This window comes from Apiospora kogelbergensis (assembly GCF_038363985.1).
Source record: "Apiospora kogelbergensis strain CBS 113332 chromosome Unknown utg000007l_segment0_segment0, whole genome shotgun sequence".
Taxonomy (NCBI): domain Eukaryota; kingdom Fungi; phylum Ascomycota; class Sordariomycetes; order Amphisphaeriales; family Apiosporaceae; genus Apiospora; species Apiospora kogelbergensis.
Window position 1 is genome coordinate 660,956 of NW_027117424.1, and position 15,772 is coordinate 676,727.

Consider the following 15,772-nt stretch of genomic DNA (forward strand, 5'->3'; position numbering starts at 1 on the left):
ATTCGTTCGAGGGGCTTTATTGCACAACTGATTGGTATGGATGCTGCTTGCTGAGTCCATCACGGCGACTTGTCCAAATAAACTCTCACATATATACTATGAGAGCATATCGGTAGGAAACTCACGTTCATTTTGTCTATATTTCATCTTTATTTTTACGAGTCTGAATTTCTTCCTTGCGGATTCCGCGTGCGGTAGCCAGGGGATCCCTGCGAGTTGATCTAAGAGAATATACACAGAATCAGAATGATCAGTTGTGTAAGTCAATATTGTATAGAATATACCTAATAGCAGATTGTTCCGCGTCACCTAAACGAATATAGGGGAGTATTCGTGGTGCACAACCTGCTCCGGCTGGTCGTCCGCTGGCGAAAGGATCAAGTCAGGCTGGTAGTTGACTTCTGTGTCATGGTTCGCCACGAAGTCGAACCAGGATCCCGCTCAGTATCCCGAAGAACTCAAGATGCAGTCAATCGCAACCCTGCCATCTCTCACAGTCAACCACGACGGCGGCTAGCAAACGAGTTGCCAGAGTCGCGCGGGTTATCAGGACGCAGGCATCGGGAGGATATCGTGCCTCAATAGTGTATGGTTGAGTTGCGGGATGTTGTGCGACGAGTTAGCCACAGATTCGATAAGGTACCCACTATACAGGTTGAATCATTAGATGACGCCAGCTGTCGTGTGCCTATTGAATAGTAAGATTGTACCAGTCTACGCTGGTTTTGTACCATATGGACTTGATACATCTCCTGTTTACATCATAGTATATCGGAAGCATCACTTTACTCCATTGGGCTTGTTTGGTTGGCAACGAAGGGGATATCCATTGCTACTGCCACCACCGTTAATTCTATGGTGACCACGCGTGCGCGCCGCGGCTAACACGGCGCAGGATGATACAGGGTCGCTAAATCAATGCAAATGCTGCAGCCCACGGGATATCAGCTTCCATCGCCAAAGGACGAGCTTCTTCTAGCCGCTCAATTCCTAGGCAGCTGCCTTGTCACCGCTCTCGGGCCTCGCAATCGGTCCGCCTGGGGACGTGGCTTGGCGTGCCGTCAAAATTTCACAGCCATCTTCCGTTACTAGTAATGTGTGTTCTGAAAGTAAATAGGTTAGCCGAGGACGTCTCTCGCGATCACCCATGGTAAGCTAGAAGGGGGACAAAACATACCAAACTGAGCCGTCTTCTTTCCGTCAATGGTAGTGCTGGTCCAGTTGTCGGGCCACGTCACGTCGCGGTACTTGCCCAGGGCGATCATGGGCTCGATGGTGAAGGTCATGCCGGGCTTGCACTCGCCGACGGCCTTGTTCTTGGCGTAGTGCGGCACGTTGGGGGGCAGTGGAAGGTGCTGTTGATGCCGTGGCCGCAGTAGGTGCGGATGACGGAGCAGTTCTGGGCCTTGGCGTGCTTCTCGATGACGTTGCCGAAGTCGCGCATCAGGCAGCCGGGCTTGACCAGCGCGATGGCCTGGTCCAGGCACTCGCGCGCCGTCTCGACGACGCGCACCACGTCCGGGTCCGCCCGGGCCCGGTCGCCCACGTAGTACGTCTCGTTCAGGTCGCCGTGGTAGCCCTCGTGGTACAGCGTCACGTCCAGGTTGACGATGTCGCCGTCCATCAGCAGCCGCTGGTCGGGGATGCCGTGGCAGATGACCTCGTTGACCGACGTGCATATCGACTTGGGGAAGAAGTTGTAGTTGAGCGGCGACGGGTACGAGTTGCGCTCGATGCAGGCCTTGTGGCACACCTCGTCGAGGTGGTCGGTCGAGACGCCCGGCTTCAGCTCGGCCGCCACGATGTCCAGCACCTCGCGCGCCAGCTTGCAGACCTTCCGCATGCCCTCCTGGGCCTTGGCGTCGAGGATCTCGATCTTGTTCCTGCCCAGGCCCCGGCTCTTGGGGATGCCCGAGGCGGCGTAGTCGGGGTGGGGGGATCGACTTGGGGACGGTGCGCTTCTCCGAGAGCGGGTAGACGGGCCGGAGGGGGCCAGTGAAGGAGTAGGACGGGAAGGGATTGAAGAACCCGGTGGCTGGATCAGGTTTAGAAACGACTTTCGGAGGGATGAGGTTGTGGAGAATACCGTTGGTGCTCTTGCCGTCCGCCGTCTTGTGCATAGACTTGTGGTCGCCCTGGATCATCACCATGTTAGTCTCGCGGGATGTGGCTCTGCAGCGGGCTGTAGCTGGCTGCAAACACCGATGCGGCGTCAGACGTAGCGTACCCAGTTCTTCTTGAAGCAGTCCTGCGAACAGAAAAAGCTGCCCTTAATCCCCAGCTTCAGACATGTAGGGCACTGCAGGGCGCCGGCGTCGTTTTCGCAGTCGGTTCCCAAGCACTTCTTCTTGGCGGGGGGTTCGGAGTCGGCCATGGTGTCGGTTTCGGAATGTCGACGAGAGTACAGCTGGGGCGGGAAAAGAGTGGTAGGAGTGCAAGTTGTGGTATGTCGGACAAATATATAACAGATAGGGCTGGCTGGAACCAAGTGGTCACGATTGGCTGGTTACGACGTTGCGGCGGTTCGGCGTTGCTTCAGTTGTCAGGACATGGCAAAGTGAGCTGATCTGCGCATCGAAAATGGAAAAATAATTCACGTAGTGGGGGTTGGCAGTTGTTGGTTGAGTAACCGCTGCTTTAGAGTAGTGGGGGGCTTGCTTGCTCCATTTCCTCTCCATTTCCTCTCCATAGCCGCCGTGACGGGTTCGGCTTCAGGCCCAACTAAATGTCCAATGCTGAGTCCGGCTTGTTCATGCTGCCACAATTGTGCATCCAGCGTATTTGTCTCATTTAATATACTGGTTACCGTTTATATTCACCTGCCCATAGCACCAGGAAATACAAAAGCTTAAGAGCACATAAAGAGGGCATGCAGTTGATGCAAACCCAAACTGTGCTCGTCATTAATTCCGCTCTTCAATTCTTTAACCCTTCAACTACTTAAGTCGTCCTCTCTTCTTCAAATTCGGGACAGCTGACCCGAAGCAAGCCGACGCCACCTCTTTCGACAAGTTCCCGTTTGATACTACTTCACCTCATCTATTCCCGCAGGAGCCCTTGACCTTGTGCAGGACCACACCCTCGAGTTCCCCCTCTATCCTCCCGTTCGCAATGACCAAACAGAGATATATCGTCGTCGGCGCTGGCCCAGTCGGCTCTTTAGCCGCGTTGTATGCGGCCAATCGGGGCCACGAAGTGGAGATATATGAGCTGCGCAGTGGTAAGTTACTGTCTCGAGGGGTCCTTTCTTGGCTGTCGCATGGGTCATAATAATAATCCATCATGACCCATGACTTACAGACAGGACCTACCTCTCCCCCAGATCCTTAAAGTCTAATACTGACTCGCGCAGATCTCCGAGATCCCTCCACAACACCTCTCAACTTCACAAAGTCCATCAACCTCGCTTTGTCCGAGAGGGGCATCAATGCCATGCGCCATGCTGGCTCCAAGGCTCTTCTCGACCATGTAATGAATTCAGTTATCCCGATGAGCGGACGGATGATTCATGGCAAGCGAACGTCCGGAGAGCTTTATGAAGAGTCGCAACAATATGATATCCATGGCAGGGTATGTCCAGCCAATCACGGCCATCAATGCCATGGCTTGCTTCAGAGGCTAACCACCAGAGCAGGACATATTTGCAGCCGATAGAGCGGAGCTGAATAAGACACTTCTGGATATCTTGGAGAAAATGCCCAATGTCAAATTCAACTTCAACCACAAGCTCACTGGGGCTGACTTCAAGCGACGAGTCGCCTGGTTCGAGGTCCGGAACCCCGAAACGTCCGCCGATGGCCGCCCGAAAGAGGTCGAGGTCAGCTTCGACTTCATGATGGGCGCGGACGGAGCGCACTCGTCTGTTCGCTACCACTTGATGAAGTATATCCGCATGGATTACCAGCAAGAGTACATCGATACCCTTTGGTGCGAGTTTCAAATCAAGCCCAAGTCCAGACGCCACAATCAACACAGCGCCTTGGAGCGATTCGCCATATCTCCCAACCATCTACACATCTGGCCTGGAAAACAGTTCATGTTTATCGCGATACCTAGTGAGGTGAGTAACGAAAGACGTCCAGCTTCCTCAGACACAAAAATATACTAATGTATACAATCTAGGATGGCTCTTTTACATGCACCTTGTTCATGCCCAGTGCCAATTACGCCACTTTGGAAGCCGACTCGTCCAAGCTCCCCAGCTTCTTCGACCAGCACTTCCCCGGCGTCACCTCGCTCATCCCGCCGAAGGAGCTGATCGCCTCGTTCGAGGCGAACCCGCACCTGCCGCTGATCAGCATCAAGTGCAAGCCGTACCACTTCGGCAGCGCCGCCGTGATCCTGGGCGACGCGGCGCACGCCATGGTGCCCTTCTACGGGCAGGGGATGAACGCGGGCCTCGAGGACGTGCGGACGCTGTTCGCGCTGCTGGACAAGCACGAGGCCACCGAGGAGAGCAACGACCCGCGGGACCCGGCGCCGGCCGACCCGACGGTGCAGCGCCGCGCCGCCCTGGCCGAGTACTCGGCCGTGCGCGCCCCGACGCGCACGCCATCAACGACCTGGCGCTGCAGAACTACGTCGAGATGCGCGCGTCGGTGCTGTCGCCCACGTACCGCCTGCGCAAGGCCCTCGAGGAGTGGTTGTCCGTCTACGTGCCCCGCCTCGGCTGGCAGACCAAGTACTCGCGCGTCAGCTTCAGCAACGAGCGCTACTCGCACGTCATCGCCCGCAGCGACCACCAGGGCCGCGTGCTGACGCGCGTCCTCCAGTTCGCCTTCTGGACGCCCCTCGTCTTGGGGCTGGTCGGGTTCCGCTACTGGAGGCATCCGGGCCGGCCTTCGATGGTGGGCAATGTGGTCGAGTACGTTGGCGGTCTTGTGCGACACTTCCGGGGATAAGTAATACTTAGCAGGATATTGCTTGTGTACCTGTAGTTGTTGGTCACGTTTAGGAAGAGCGATTTGCTTCTTTGATCTCGGTTAGTTTCGGGTATCGCACGGAATAGCGATGCGAGATAGCTGAATATAGCGACTGAAAAGAGACTCGCCAATCATGATCACTTACTTCACAAATGGAGAAAGCAAATTGCAGTATCCAGTTCAATTCATGGCTGTCAAAAATCACTCAGTCTATGCGAAAGTGTGAATAAACAACACCTCCGTGCTGCTTTTGAAGTCTTAGCAAGGGATGCGGCTACGTTCATATGTATTATTACCAGCTACAGATCGTCGAGGCCATCCCCCTTTTCCCTTTCAACGTCACCTACCTTCCGCAATAAAAGTTTGTCAAGAGCGGAAAGCAGCCACACAGCCTTATCCGGGTGCCTTGAGAACTACGAAAGTACTGAAGTCCAGCTTAGACGCTTGAACCCCTGACTCTGTGTCAGAGATTACACAATTGAGAGTCATATGATCTGCATGTTCAGGCCTTCAACTCATTTACTACTACTGTAGATTGCCCTGTGGCTTTCTGCTACATATAACTTTTTGGGGTCATGTGTTTTATTTGGGTTTGGCCTGCAACAGAACCACCTGACGCGCCTCGCGCGGCGCATCGAGGATCCAGTCCCTCCACTGCCCGATATTTGTCATGTCAACAGGGCACCGCATCCGCATCCGTACAGTCACATCGATGGCATCGTCATCGTCGATTTCCTTTTCGCCCTCGCCTTCTGACAAGGGGCCTCCGTCCCACTCAATCCCCTCCAGCCGCATCAAGGCTTCCTGCTGTGGATTACGCCCCAGCTGCGACACCACGATGGTGGCAGGCGATCCTCCCTCATTTAAAGGCCGGCATCGGGAGAGGTGGCAATAAACGGGCGTCTGTCGCATGGAGTCTGGAAGCCAGGGCTGAGTCCGCAGATATTCTGCCTCACCGACAATCTGCCGCTGCCGATTCGCCCTCTTCTGCGACTCCTCCTTTCCCAGGGACGACTCGGTGCTACTTTCTATCCACGCGATTATCGCTGCCGACGCCCCTGCCGACGTCGCCCCATGGTACCGGTTGACGAGTTTACGATGTAGATCGAGGACCGAGATGCCCTTGGCGGCGCGTCTGGGGCTGTCGAGGATCCGAATCAGCGCCCGGGTGAAGGACAGCGGAACGCTGCCGCCGCCGTCACCGTCAATAAACCCGGCAACGAAGCCGTCGTGGGCGCAGGCGCCCAGGTGCTCGCAGACGCCCGGCCCGGTGACGTTGCACCCGTGCAGAGCGTGCGGGCTGTCGTACAGGGTCAGCAAGTCGGCCCCGCTGGCGCCGAGGATCTGGGGCACGATTTGGGAGTCGATGGTGGGACCGCCGATGCTCCTACCGAGTTTGGGTTAACAATCCTGCTTATGCCTATGTATGTATGAATTCCGAAAAGGGGCTAGGCATTATAATAAAGGGAAGTACTCACTCTCCAAACCACACGACCGACCCACGCCCTCGCCCGCGTTCCTCCCGCGCCGAGCCGCCGTACCAGAAGATGAGCAAGTCATCGCCCTGCTGCTGCTGCCCGCCGTCGTCACCGCCCGCAAACTGCCGCAGCTTCGCGGTCAGCGCCTGCTGCGGCTGCATGACGGGAATCAGCCAGACCAGCACGTCGAACCCGTAGCGCCGCCGGAAGACGTCAGCGAGCGCGCGCGCGGCGCGGTCCGCGCCAAAGGCCGGGTCGTCCGTGTCGGCCCAGTACGTGAGCAGGACCTTGACGCGACGGTAGCGGCGGCGCTTGTGGTGTCGGGTGGTCCAGCCGTTGCGGTAGTCGAAGACGGCGTGGTTGAGGTTGCGCGTGAAGTTGGCGGCTTGGGCGACTTGCTGGCCCGTCGGTTTCGTGAAGGTGTTGCGGCGGAGAAGCTTGCGGCGGCTAGGGGGTCGGGGGTCTGTGGTGGTGGTGGTGGTGGTAGGTACCAGGTCTCGGACTGCATCGAGGGCTTTTCGCCAGTTCTTGCTGAGCTTGGCGGGGGTGCTGATACTGCTGCTGGGTTCATCCATGTTGGGGTTGGTGTTTGTTGAATCCTGAGGTAGTGGAAGGGGCTGAAAGGGGGAGAACCCCCACCCCCAGGTTTGAGAATTTCGTTTTGAAGTTGTGTTTGGGCTGGGTATAGAAGTCATGAAGGACATGGTGTATGAGCTTTCTGATAGTTAGTTTCTAAATAACAGGGAGGGTGGCGTTACATTTATAAAAGGGACATGGCGAGGTGTGAATGCATCAGTTGTCAGGCGAAGGAGTCTGTGATTGTAAAGCGGTGTGAGGAGTAACCCGGTAAAAAATGCAATGCTGTATACTATTGTACATGATTGTAATCAACTGTCGCTAATCCTGCTTGTGTGACTCCAGGAACTCCAGAGGATACCAAATCTTAGTCTCTCTTCCATCCTCTCCAGGATCTATAAGGTAGTAGTTCTCTACTTCGGCATCGTAGGTCCAGTACTCATCCGGGAACGGCAAGGGCGGATAGTCATCCTCGTCCGCGTAGCTGATGATGTCTCTGTCGCTGTCGTATTCGTAATGCTCCATGCTGGCTCTTCGGGGAGACCCTTCGACGCCGATTCGTACCGCGACCGAAAGGAAGTCCTCGTCTTGACGTAACTGCAACTGCTCCTGCTCTTGTAGGTACTCCAACTGAACTTGGGAGACTTCCCGTCGTTCCGGAACTTCGTTAGGGAGCTGTGGGTATTGCAGCTGAAGTGTCTGCCTTCCGGTGTGAGAAGCAAGATTATGAGAATCAAACGACGGGATATTGGTCTCCGTTTCCGGTGGAGTAGAAGTTGACGACTGCCGCCCCCAAGATTCCGAGGTGGTTCCGGGAGAAGCCTTAAACGATCCATCGGAGGAAGTGAGATTGTTCAGCTTTGTGGTTGCCAAAGTATGGCCGAGCCTTGGGTTCCTATGCTCATCCTTGTTTTCCAGATGAACTAGAAGATCCCGACTCTTGACAACCCATTTCACTTCATCTTTCGAGGCCAGAGCAAATGCTTTTGTGGTGTTAGGTAGATGTTGTCGGATGTCAACCGTGTCCATAACTAAAGCCTCGATTGTTGCCGCTCCTGTGGTATCATCTGAATTGTTTTGTTCTCCCAGTTTTTGTAATCCAGTCGTTATTCGGATGCTGTCCTGTCTTAATATCTATATGGAATTGTCAGTCCTTGGTTCATTTGCATCGTAATGTTGCTCCCTGGAAAATGTTGGCTCCTTTTTGGCTGAAGAGTTGGATGCCTCTGAGCTAGCTCGTGTTGATATTGAAGGAGTATGATTCATATATCCTGGCTCATCGCTATCCCAGGCGGAGGTTTCGTCTCCGTTAAAATCGCCAGGGTGGCGGGCAGTCTCAATGCAGCAAGCATCAAACTCTGCAATGTCCTTGTTCTTGATCAGCTGCGGCTCCAGTGGCGACGGACTAAAAGGATTTCCATGAAGTCGGCGATTAAACAAAATGTTCTCTGAATGAGATGTACTGCCGCAATTGCGGTAAGAAGTCACAGATCCCTGGTTCTGTGCAACAAACACAATGCATATAGCATCACGGCCAATTTTGAGGTGCTGAAGTTGTGGTACATCGTATCCTGGTCCCGAATGAGCGATGTTCTCTCCGTGCGTGGCACTCTCAGGGATAAGATTTCTACTTTAAAAGTGTGCCGACCCTTTAATAACTAACTGTTTGTCAGCTCTAACTGACCAAATGGATGAGATGGCCTTCGGTGAATGCTCACGTCAAGTAAAGGAGGGTGATCTTTGTCCCGATGCCTTGCCCCCAGAGAGTTTATTCTTGAGCCAGTTCATTACCTGAAGCCCGATGACCTTCGCAATCTTTCCTTGACCTGCACCAACCTATACGGGCAAATAATCGGACAGGATATGTATACAAGTCCGAAGCTGCCATGTTCGTACATACATGACCCTTCCGAGAACGGCCTTATACCGTTCCGGGCCACATCCGCCGCAGGGACCATAATCCACTGCGAGGCTGTGGGGATCATGTTGGAGTATGTAGCATTGAGGTCAGTAAGACAGGATTTGGCAGTGCTTGGCATCCAGTGGGGGTGGCACTTGGCCGAGACGCGAGCAATGCTGAATGCCGTCTTGATGGAGTGCGGTCGAAGTAGCAACCCGTTTGCCGTGCAACGGATCAGTTCAGTCAGGCAGGTGGTAGTTAAGCCGTTGCCATATGAGGATTGGGAAGATGCATGGATGGCCATAGCCCCGCCCCTTGAGTCCGATGAGCGGCGTGAGTCCGAGGAGCGGCGTGAGTCCGAGGAGCGGCGTGAGTCCGAGGAGCGGCGGCGGCCCGTTGCATCCAGAAGATGTGGCATTGGGCCCGCCAACATCACCACCGACTGAGGCTATTCGACTTTCGACTGTGGCGTGTTTACACCAGTTCTCATGAGGTTGCTGAAACTGACTTGTCTTGAAAAGCGAGCCGGGGTAGCTCCGATGTCGATCCCGGCCGTAGTATGCTACTAGGTGGCCGCGGGGCCGGAGGACTAGGGAGCTAGGCGTCGAGTTTTGGGTTAATTGACAACATGGCTATTGTGTATAGTCTTCGCTGTCATGTTCGGACATTAAACCTAAAGCTGTCAGGTTGGCCGGGATGCACACCACTTTATGCTCTCTCAATCGTGACTCGTGCTCATGCATGCAACACATGTTCTAATGCTGTACTCGAACCACAAATTGTAATCTCCGCCAATTATGCGATGCTCTGTTTATCGATCGATACCGCTCCCGCCTCCCGCCTCCCGCCTCCCGCTATTAGCCTATTAATATCAAATATATATTTAATGAATCCCTTCACCTTCTTGCCCCCTTTCTATTAATTATCTAGATATTCCAACAATTCAACAGTCCACTCCACAGACTTCTCTATCCACTCATCAATATGCAGTTCCTCTCGCTCTCCGTTCTAGCCTTTGCCAGGTAAGGATCCGTTTAATTTGTCGCCTTGCCAAAGAAGCATTGACTGATCCTCCCATGATAGCTTCACCCTCGCCCAGAACTATGTCGAGGAAGGCATGGCCTGTGGCAACCTCTTCGGCCCCGGAAACTCCGCCAAGCTTGACTCTACACGCAAGTGGATTGTTGAGCCTAGCGTGTGCGAAAGTATCGGAGGCAAAGTCGAGGCCAACGGTATCATCGTGAGTCTAAAGCCTATTCCTCGTTATATGTAATACCTCCGTATATTAACGTTATAATAGTGCTGCCCCAAGGCTGGTGTCTCCACCAACCCTTACTCCAACAAATGCAGCAGCTTTCTAGGCTCTGAGGTGGTGGCTTCCGCCGCGGCCGGCACCAAGAACGAAATCGTACCCGCCGGCTGGAGGTGCCCCAAATAGGCGAGCCGAGTGGATATGGTTATCGAACGCATTCGGCCATGGGTATCAGATGCTGGTGTTTATGGTACGGCTCGTCCTAGTCAAAAGAGACGATTCAAGGGGTCTACACATTGAGTGCCAAGCAGTTGCTTTCTTGATAAATACAGGATCCTATTTGATATAATACGTCTAACGTACCCCATAAGTGAATTGAACACACAAGTGAATTGAACAATTCTTGAGACCTGGCACAACTAAATATAAATCAATTCCATTATAACAAATATAATTAATTAAAATCAATCGGAATGCTCATCTCCAGATACTTCTACATCGTTCTGACAGGTGAGCGCATTGGCTTTCATCGATTGTGGCGTCTCGTCAAGATGAGAAAGTCTCATCGAATCTAGGGGTTGAGAAGAGGCTGACCCCTTTGAACCAGCGCCCCCTACTATATGACGTAGAAAAATCACCTGAGCATGGGCAACAACAAACAACGCTCTAGTACTATTCCGACCGATATATCAGATGCGTAATCAACATTGTCAGTTCTGTAGTATCATCGTTGCTTCCCATTTTGTCTATCATTGCCTTGTTTTTTATTAGAGACACTGGAAAAACTTGGACTCGTCTATGTCTTTACTGTTATGTTCTCTCTCTGCATGCTCGCCGCCACAAATTGCAAACAGGCTGAGATCTTTGCTGCAACTGCTGCGTACGTTATTCTACCGAAAGACTACGAGGGCTAGGCTAACTTCTTTCCTACAGATTTGCTAGTGTATAGGTGGTTTTCATTGGTACAACCAACGGTTCATAGGTTTGGACGATATACTGTCCTTTTAACCAAGAGCCAATTAAAGTACCCATTTCTTTCTTTACTCTCAAGCCTAAAATCGATTTTCTACTAGCCCTCCGTCTACCCTCGACAGCCTGCCTTGCCCGCTATCGGGTTAATAACGCTCTATGCTGGCTGTTTGGGAAGACCCCTCGACGCTTATCACTATTGCAGCCGAAAATGCATCCTCATCTTGCTGCGATGGCTCTGATGTACTCTTCTTGATCTTGCGATTATCCTAGACGCCTGAAACTTGGCCGTGGGTGTCGTGAATGAATGTCTGCCGTCCAGTGCGGAAAACAACATCGTGCGAATGAAATGATGTAGCACTGGTCTCCGCAGCCGCTGTGGCAAAGGCCAATAATTATTAACCTCAAGATTCCGACTTGGCTCCTGGTGAAATTGTTCGTTTTCATCTTCCAGTTGAACTGGAATATCCTTGCTCCCAATAGACCACATCCAATCCTCACTCAAGTTCAATGTGAATTCTATCGACCTATTTGGTGAGTGTGGATTAATAGTTGCTACCCCTGAGATTGCCCAAAACGCCATGCTCTACGCCCTTTTGCAACCCAGCCGTCATGTTTGATCCGTCCCATCTTAAGCTATGCATGGAAATGATAGCTCTAGATTCATTTGCATCGTAGCTTAGCTCGCCATGAAATTTTAGGTCCTTATTAGTTGTAGGCATAGATGCCTATGGGCTGGCTCGTGTTGGTGTTGAAGGGCCAAATGACATATCCTCTAAGGATATGTAGCTCCAGTGGTGACGGACAAAAGTCATTTCCTCAAGGTTGGCATCGATTCAACAAATTGAAACCCTGCAAACGTGAGTGGAGGGGTGGCGTCTGCATGAGTGTGTCGAGGACAGGCCCATTGTGCAGGACGCTAGGTTAGGCATCAATTGTGGTAGATAAGAGAAACAACCCAGCGTCCGTAGGACATTGGACGCCTTGTTAAGCATCTGCTGATGTGCGCCATATATGCAATGTGTGGTTGCCTGGCAGGGCTGAGCTCGGAATGTCTAGCTTTGGACAGCATCGACGAGTGGCTTATGCTGGCGCTAGACGACACTGTGCTGGGATACCATGCTGTCCACTTTGCCCAGCTTGCCTAATACTCCCCGCCAATGAATGGCCCTTATTCTATAAGCCACAAATCAGACAGTCCACAGTCACGGCATTCTCGTGCCTGTATTGGACAGAAAAGAGCCGCCCGCCCGCCAGTCATATGGCAGTGGTGGGTCGACGGGTCAACAGCTCGACATGGAACCGGAAAAGAAGAGCAACCACGGCTAGGTCTGACCGCTTCTCAGAAAACCTCGCTGCGGAAAATGATTGTCTGTCAAATGAGTGACGGTTTTCTCCCACCACGATCGCGAGACACGGCCCAGGCGCATCGCCTCTGTACGCACTTATTGATTATTACATGAGGACTGCTGTGGACACTTTGCGAATATCCCCTTCTTTCTCTCTTGAGACTCAGAGCCAGCCATATAACCATGGCCACCGTAGGGAAGTTGCAGGGCGCCTTTGCGTCCTTTTCAAGCGAGAATACCGCAGCATTGATAAACATCAATCTGGATTTCTCGGTTTATCGTTGTAACCCGTCGCCAGAGTTCCTACCCATCGGACCTGCCTTGACCGTTCGGCGAAGAGAAGAGGCCGAGTCGGGCCAGATACACAAAACCGTCTGCACACTGGGCTTTCTATTCCGAGAGATCCTGCCCGATACGGCGGCTGTCTTCAGGGCCTACGGACAGCGAGCATCGGAGATCATGACTCAGCCCGGCATCAATCCTCAAGGAGCCGCAAGCGATGGGGCCTTCCAGCCCTACATTGGAGCAGATGGCACTTCTCTATGGGCCGCAGCGACTTCAAGCGACGCCTCCATCGCCGTGCATCTCCTTGCATGCGTCCTGGCTCGTGCCTTTAACGCGAAGGACGCGACTTCGATATGGGTCGAGCTGATCAGCGAGCGAAAGAAAGAGATTGATGCCATAGAAGAGCACAAAATGTTTAGCCCTCACACCTATGCGGCTTCGAAGCAATCCATCAGTCGCGATGAGATAGCTACCTTCGACGCTAGCGCTCGTGCTTGGTTGAGACGTGCAGACATGGCGATGAGTTGGGCAAGGCACCAGTATTTACTGGTCGTGAAGAACATCCAACTCCCATACTCCCTAGGGCCAACATACACGAATGTTATTTCGACATGGATCCAAACACTGAAGGTGATGAACAACCTGTTTCAGAACCTTCCTCAGGAAGCCGCAGATCGATCAGTCCTCCTGGCGATCTCTTCCTGGCACATGTATCCCGATCTCTTGGTATTTCAGGACCAAGCCAGAAACATTCCTTTCAAGGACAGCCTGTTTCCACCGTCTGCTGTGCTAAGTCTAGGGCTGGAATATAACTCCGGACCGCAGCAGGAGCCAATGCGATGGTCACTAGCGTTGTCGCATCTTCGCTATTATGGTACCGTGCGAGTTGAGAGCTGCGAGGACAAGCCACGCATCACCATTGACCAGCTGTGGTTTGTGGCCCTGGGGTGTCTCTTCAGGGCTTGGAAAATCAACTCATCTCAATTCCTTGCGACCATAGAATGGCTGAAGGACTTGGGGGATCTGTTGTCTTCTCATCCCAATGGACAAGTCCCAGAAGTCGGCTCAATCCGATCCTTTTGCCACGCGGCGAATAAATTCGGTAGCTTGGACAGGAGTGATCATGAGACGAGCATCTCTTGGATCAAATTCGGTTGGCGCCGAGGAGAGAAGTTTTTAGGACGAGGCCATACCTATCCTTGCCGATATTTTGGACTACGAGATCTGCGCGTATTACGAGCCCTGGACCAAGGAAACGATATCGACAAAGGGATAACATACCAACGTCATCTCTTGTCAGAGCTCCAAAGCTATGGCAGGCAGGCTATCGTTTCTTACACCGCCAAATTCGGATCTGACGTAGAATACTTTGAATGTGCCACCACCGGCACATCTGCCCTGCACCGATGGATCTATCTCCTTACTTCGGATATTGAGTTGCCAACCCAGTATGTCGAGGAGTTGGAGAAACGCCGCCAGCACATCAAGCAGCTAGGTGAGCGGTGCGACATCATATACGACCGATTATCGATGCCTCGTGTGTATGGAAACCTCCTGAGTTGGCGAAATCCACCCAGCGAGACCAGCCGCGACGCATTGGAGGAACTACATTTCAAGCAAGTCAATACCAAGAATGCGGCGCATAGCTCAGATGGCTTCAACATATGGATCCAGGATGATGGCAATTCTAGGTGGATCGATGCAATAGATGTTTCGTCAGTGGCCCTCGAGGAATGTCGTGAAGCAGACTTCAATATCCTCAAAAGCCCTAAGCATGCACAAGATGTCATAGCGTTGCTAAGGTTTCTCATGGAGGTAAGCCCTTTTTCGCAGCTCTTTCTTACGACTAGTCTGACGGCGGAACAGCCCAAACATAGTGCATCACCAAGACCTGCGGCGTCCCAGCAGCCATCCAAGAGACGCAAAGTCAGCGGCGTCCATCATGAGCACAGTCACAGTCCGGCTTTCAATCTTGCGGCTCGTACGAATGCTCCTTACATTCTGATGACCCAAAACAAACTTCTTTCGTTCGACTGGATCAGATCGGTTCTAGCCCTCGACATTGCGACAGCCCTGTACAGGGGACTGCCAGGCGCAACAATATCCTCGCAGGTCATTGAGTTGGAATTACATAAGGCATCCTGGCTCCCAGATGGATTATTGGCAACAAATCGACAGGCATATTTCCGTGACATCATCCAGATTCCCGCAGATGAGTGGCTAAAACAGATGGGAAGAACCAATGCATTTGGATGCATCGCTATGTTCGAAACTGGGCGATTCAACATGAACTTGCAACACTTGGAAGAAGTGGTAGCTCTATGCAATGAGGATTCAATATTCGTTGCGGGGATTCTTCTCTCCGATCCCTGTCACGGGAATCCCCTGGGGTCATCGGGGCCTGTAGTCCGGCATTTAGTCGGCAGCATCGGGAAGGCTGGCCTAGTTCTTCTGGTTTCCCCCCTCGAACCTCGCATAAGGCCAAAGACGAACAATCCACTGCTAGTGGAACACAAGGTCTACGACGGGGAAAGTGTAGACCAGTTCGAAGGGGTGTCGTTCCACCTTTCCTTCACCGAGTGGAAAGCAGCTTTGGATTGGGAAAACACGGGGGAAATCGACCAAGAAGTCTTCCTGGTCGAGTCCGTGCTCGCGGTGCAGCAAAACGGGCAGTGGGTTGGGGACATTGATGTTCTAAACTTGGAAAAGTCGCCGCCAGACATTTTCCTGTCCGACTGTCACGGAACTTGCACCGACGAGGAACGGCCTAAGCTTGAAGAAATGGTCAGCCTCGACTGTTGGGATGAAGTCCTGGACCCACCACCAGCCATCGGCGTTTTCCGAGCCAAGAAGAACTGGATCGCCAGGCTTGCTGTCACAGCCATCCTGACACAACAAAGTCACGGCCACGCTCTTGTTCTCGTTGGCGGAGACCATTTATGTTGGAAATGCCTCGCTAAGAAGTATTCCGATCCAGAGCCACATCTCCCGCAATTTATAATAGACTGAAGGCCGAGCTTCTGACCGCCAAATTATATGAT

General features: G+C 52.8%; 8 protein-coding genes across 8 annotated transcripts; 4 read left to right on the forward strand and 4 right to left on the reverse strand.

Annotated features, from left to right (window-relative positions):
- Positions 1–990: 990 nt before the first annotated feature.
- Positions 991–2,374, reverse strand: PG998_010546 (methionine aminopeptidase 1; the record flags this gene model as incomplete). Its single annotated transcript, XM_066877362.1, has 5 exons — positions 991–1,103; positions 1,178–1,355; positions 1,391–1,900; positions 1,953–2,135; positions 2,228–2,374. 5 exons carry the CDS (start codon positions 2,372–2,374, stop codon positions 991–993), a joined length of 1,131 nt encoding a protein of 376 aa, XP_066726416.1.
- A 737-nt stretch (positions 2,375–3,111) lies between these two features.
- Positions 3,112–4,901, forward strand: PG998_010547 (Kynurenine 3-monooxygenase; the record flags this gene model as incomplete). The annotated part of the gene is made up of 5 exons (XM_066877363.1): positions 3,112–3,220; positions 3,353–3,570; positions 3,635–4,060; positions 4,123–4,530; positions 4,575–4,901. The coding sequence occupies 5 exons, from the start codon at positions 3,112–3,114 to the stop codon at positions 4,899–4,901; spliced, it is 1,488 nt and encodes a 495-aa protein (XP_066726417.1).
- A 603-nt stretch (positions 4,902–5,504) lies between these two features.
- On the reverse strand, positions 5,505–6,975 carry PG998_010548 (uncharacterized protein; the record flags this gene model as incomplete). Its single annotated transcript, XM_066877364.1, has 2 exons — positions 5,505–6,309; positions 6,401–6,975. The coding sequence occupies 2 exons, from the start codon at positions 6,973–6,975 to the stop codon at positions 5,505–5,507; spliced, it is 1,380 nt and encodes a 459-aa protein (XP_066726418.1).
- Positions 6,976–7,297: 322 nt separating this feature from the next.
- PG998_010549 (uncharacterized protein) lies at positions 7,298–8,005 on the reverse strand (the record flags this gene model as incomplete). The annotated part of the gene is made up of 1 exon (XM_066877365.1): positions 7,298–8,005. One exon carries the CDS (start codon positions 8,003–8,005, stop codon positions 7,298–7,300), a length of 708 nt encoding a protein of 235 aa, XP_066726419.1.
- A 105-nt stretch (positions 8,006–8,110) lies between these two features.
- On the reverse strand, positions 8,111–8,961 carry PG998_010550 (uncharacterized protein; the record flags this gene model as incomplete). Its single annotated transcript, XM_066877366.1, has 2 exons — positions 8,111–8,603; positions 8,873–8,961. The coding sequence occupies 2 exons, from the start codon at positions 8,959–8,961 to the stop codon at positions 8,111–8,113; spliced, it is 582 nt and encodes a 193-aa protein (XP_066726420.1).
- Positions 8,962–9,049: 88 nt separating this feature from the next.
- Positions 9,050–9,322, forward strand: PG998_010551 (uncharacterized protein; the record flags this gene model as incomplete). Its single annotated transcript, XM_066877367.1, has 1 exon — positions 9,050–9,322. The coding sequence occupies one exon, from the start codon at positions 9,050–9,052 to the stop codon at positions 9,320–9,322; it is 273 nt and encodes a 90-aa protein (XP_066726421.1).
- A 538-nt stretch (positions 9,323–9,860) lies between these two features.
- PG998_010552 (uncharacterized protein) lies at positions 9,861–10,314 on the forward strand (the record flags this gene model as incomplete). The annotated part of the gene is made up of 3 exons (XM_066877368.1): positions 9,861–9,898; positions 9,960–10,116; positions 10,177–10,314. 3 exons carry the CDS (start codon positions 9,861–9,863, stop codon positions 10,312–10,314), a joined length of 333 nt encoding a protein of 110 aa, XP_066726422.1.
- Positions 10,315–12,629: 2,315 nt separating this feature from the next.
- PG998_010553 (uncharacterized protein) lies at positions 12,630–15,740 on the forward strand (the record flags this gene model as incomplete). The annotated part of the gene is made up of 1 exon (XM_066877369.1): positions 12,630–15,740. The coding sequence occupies one exon, from the start codon at positions 12,630–12,632 to the stop codon at positions 15,738–15,740; it is 3,111 nt and encodes a 1,036-aa protein (XP_066726423.1).
- Between the last annotated feature and the right edge of the window lie 32 nt (positions 15,741–15,772).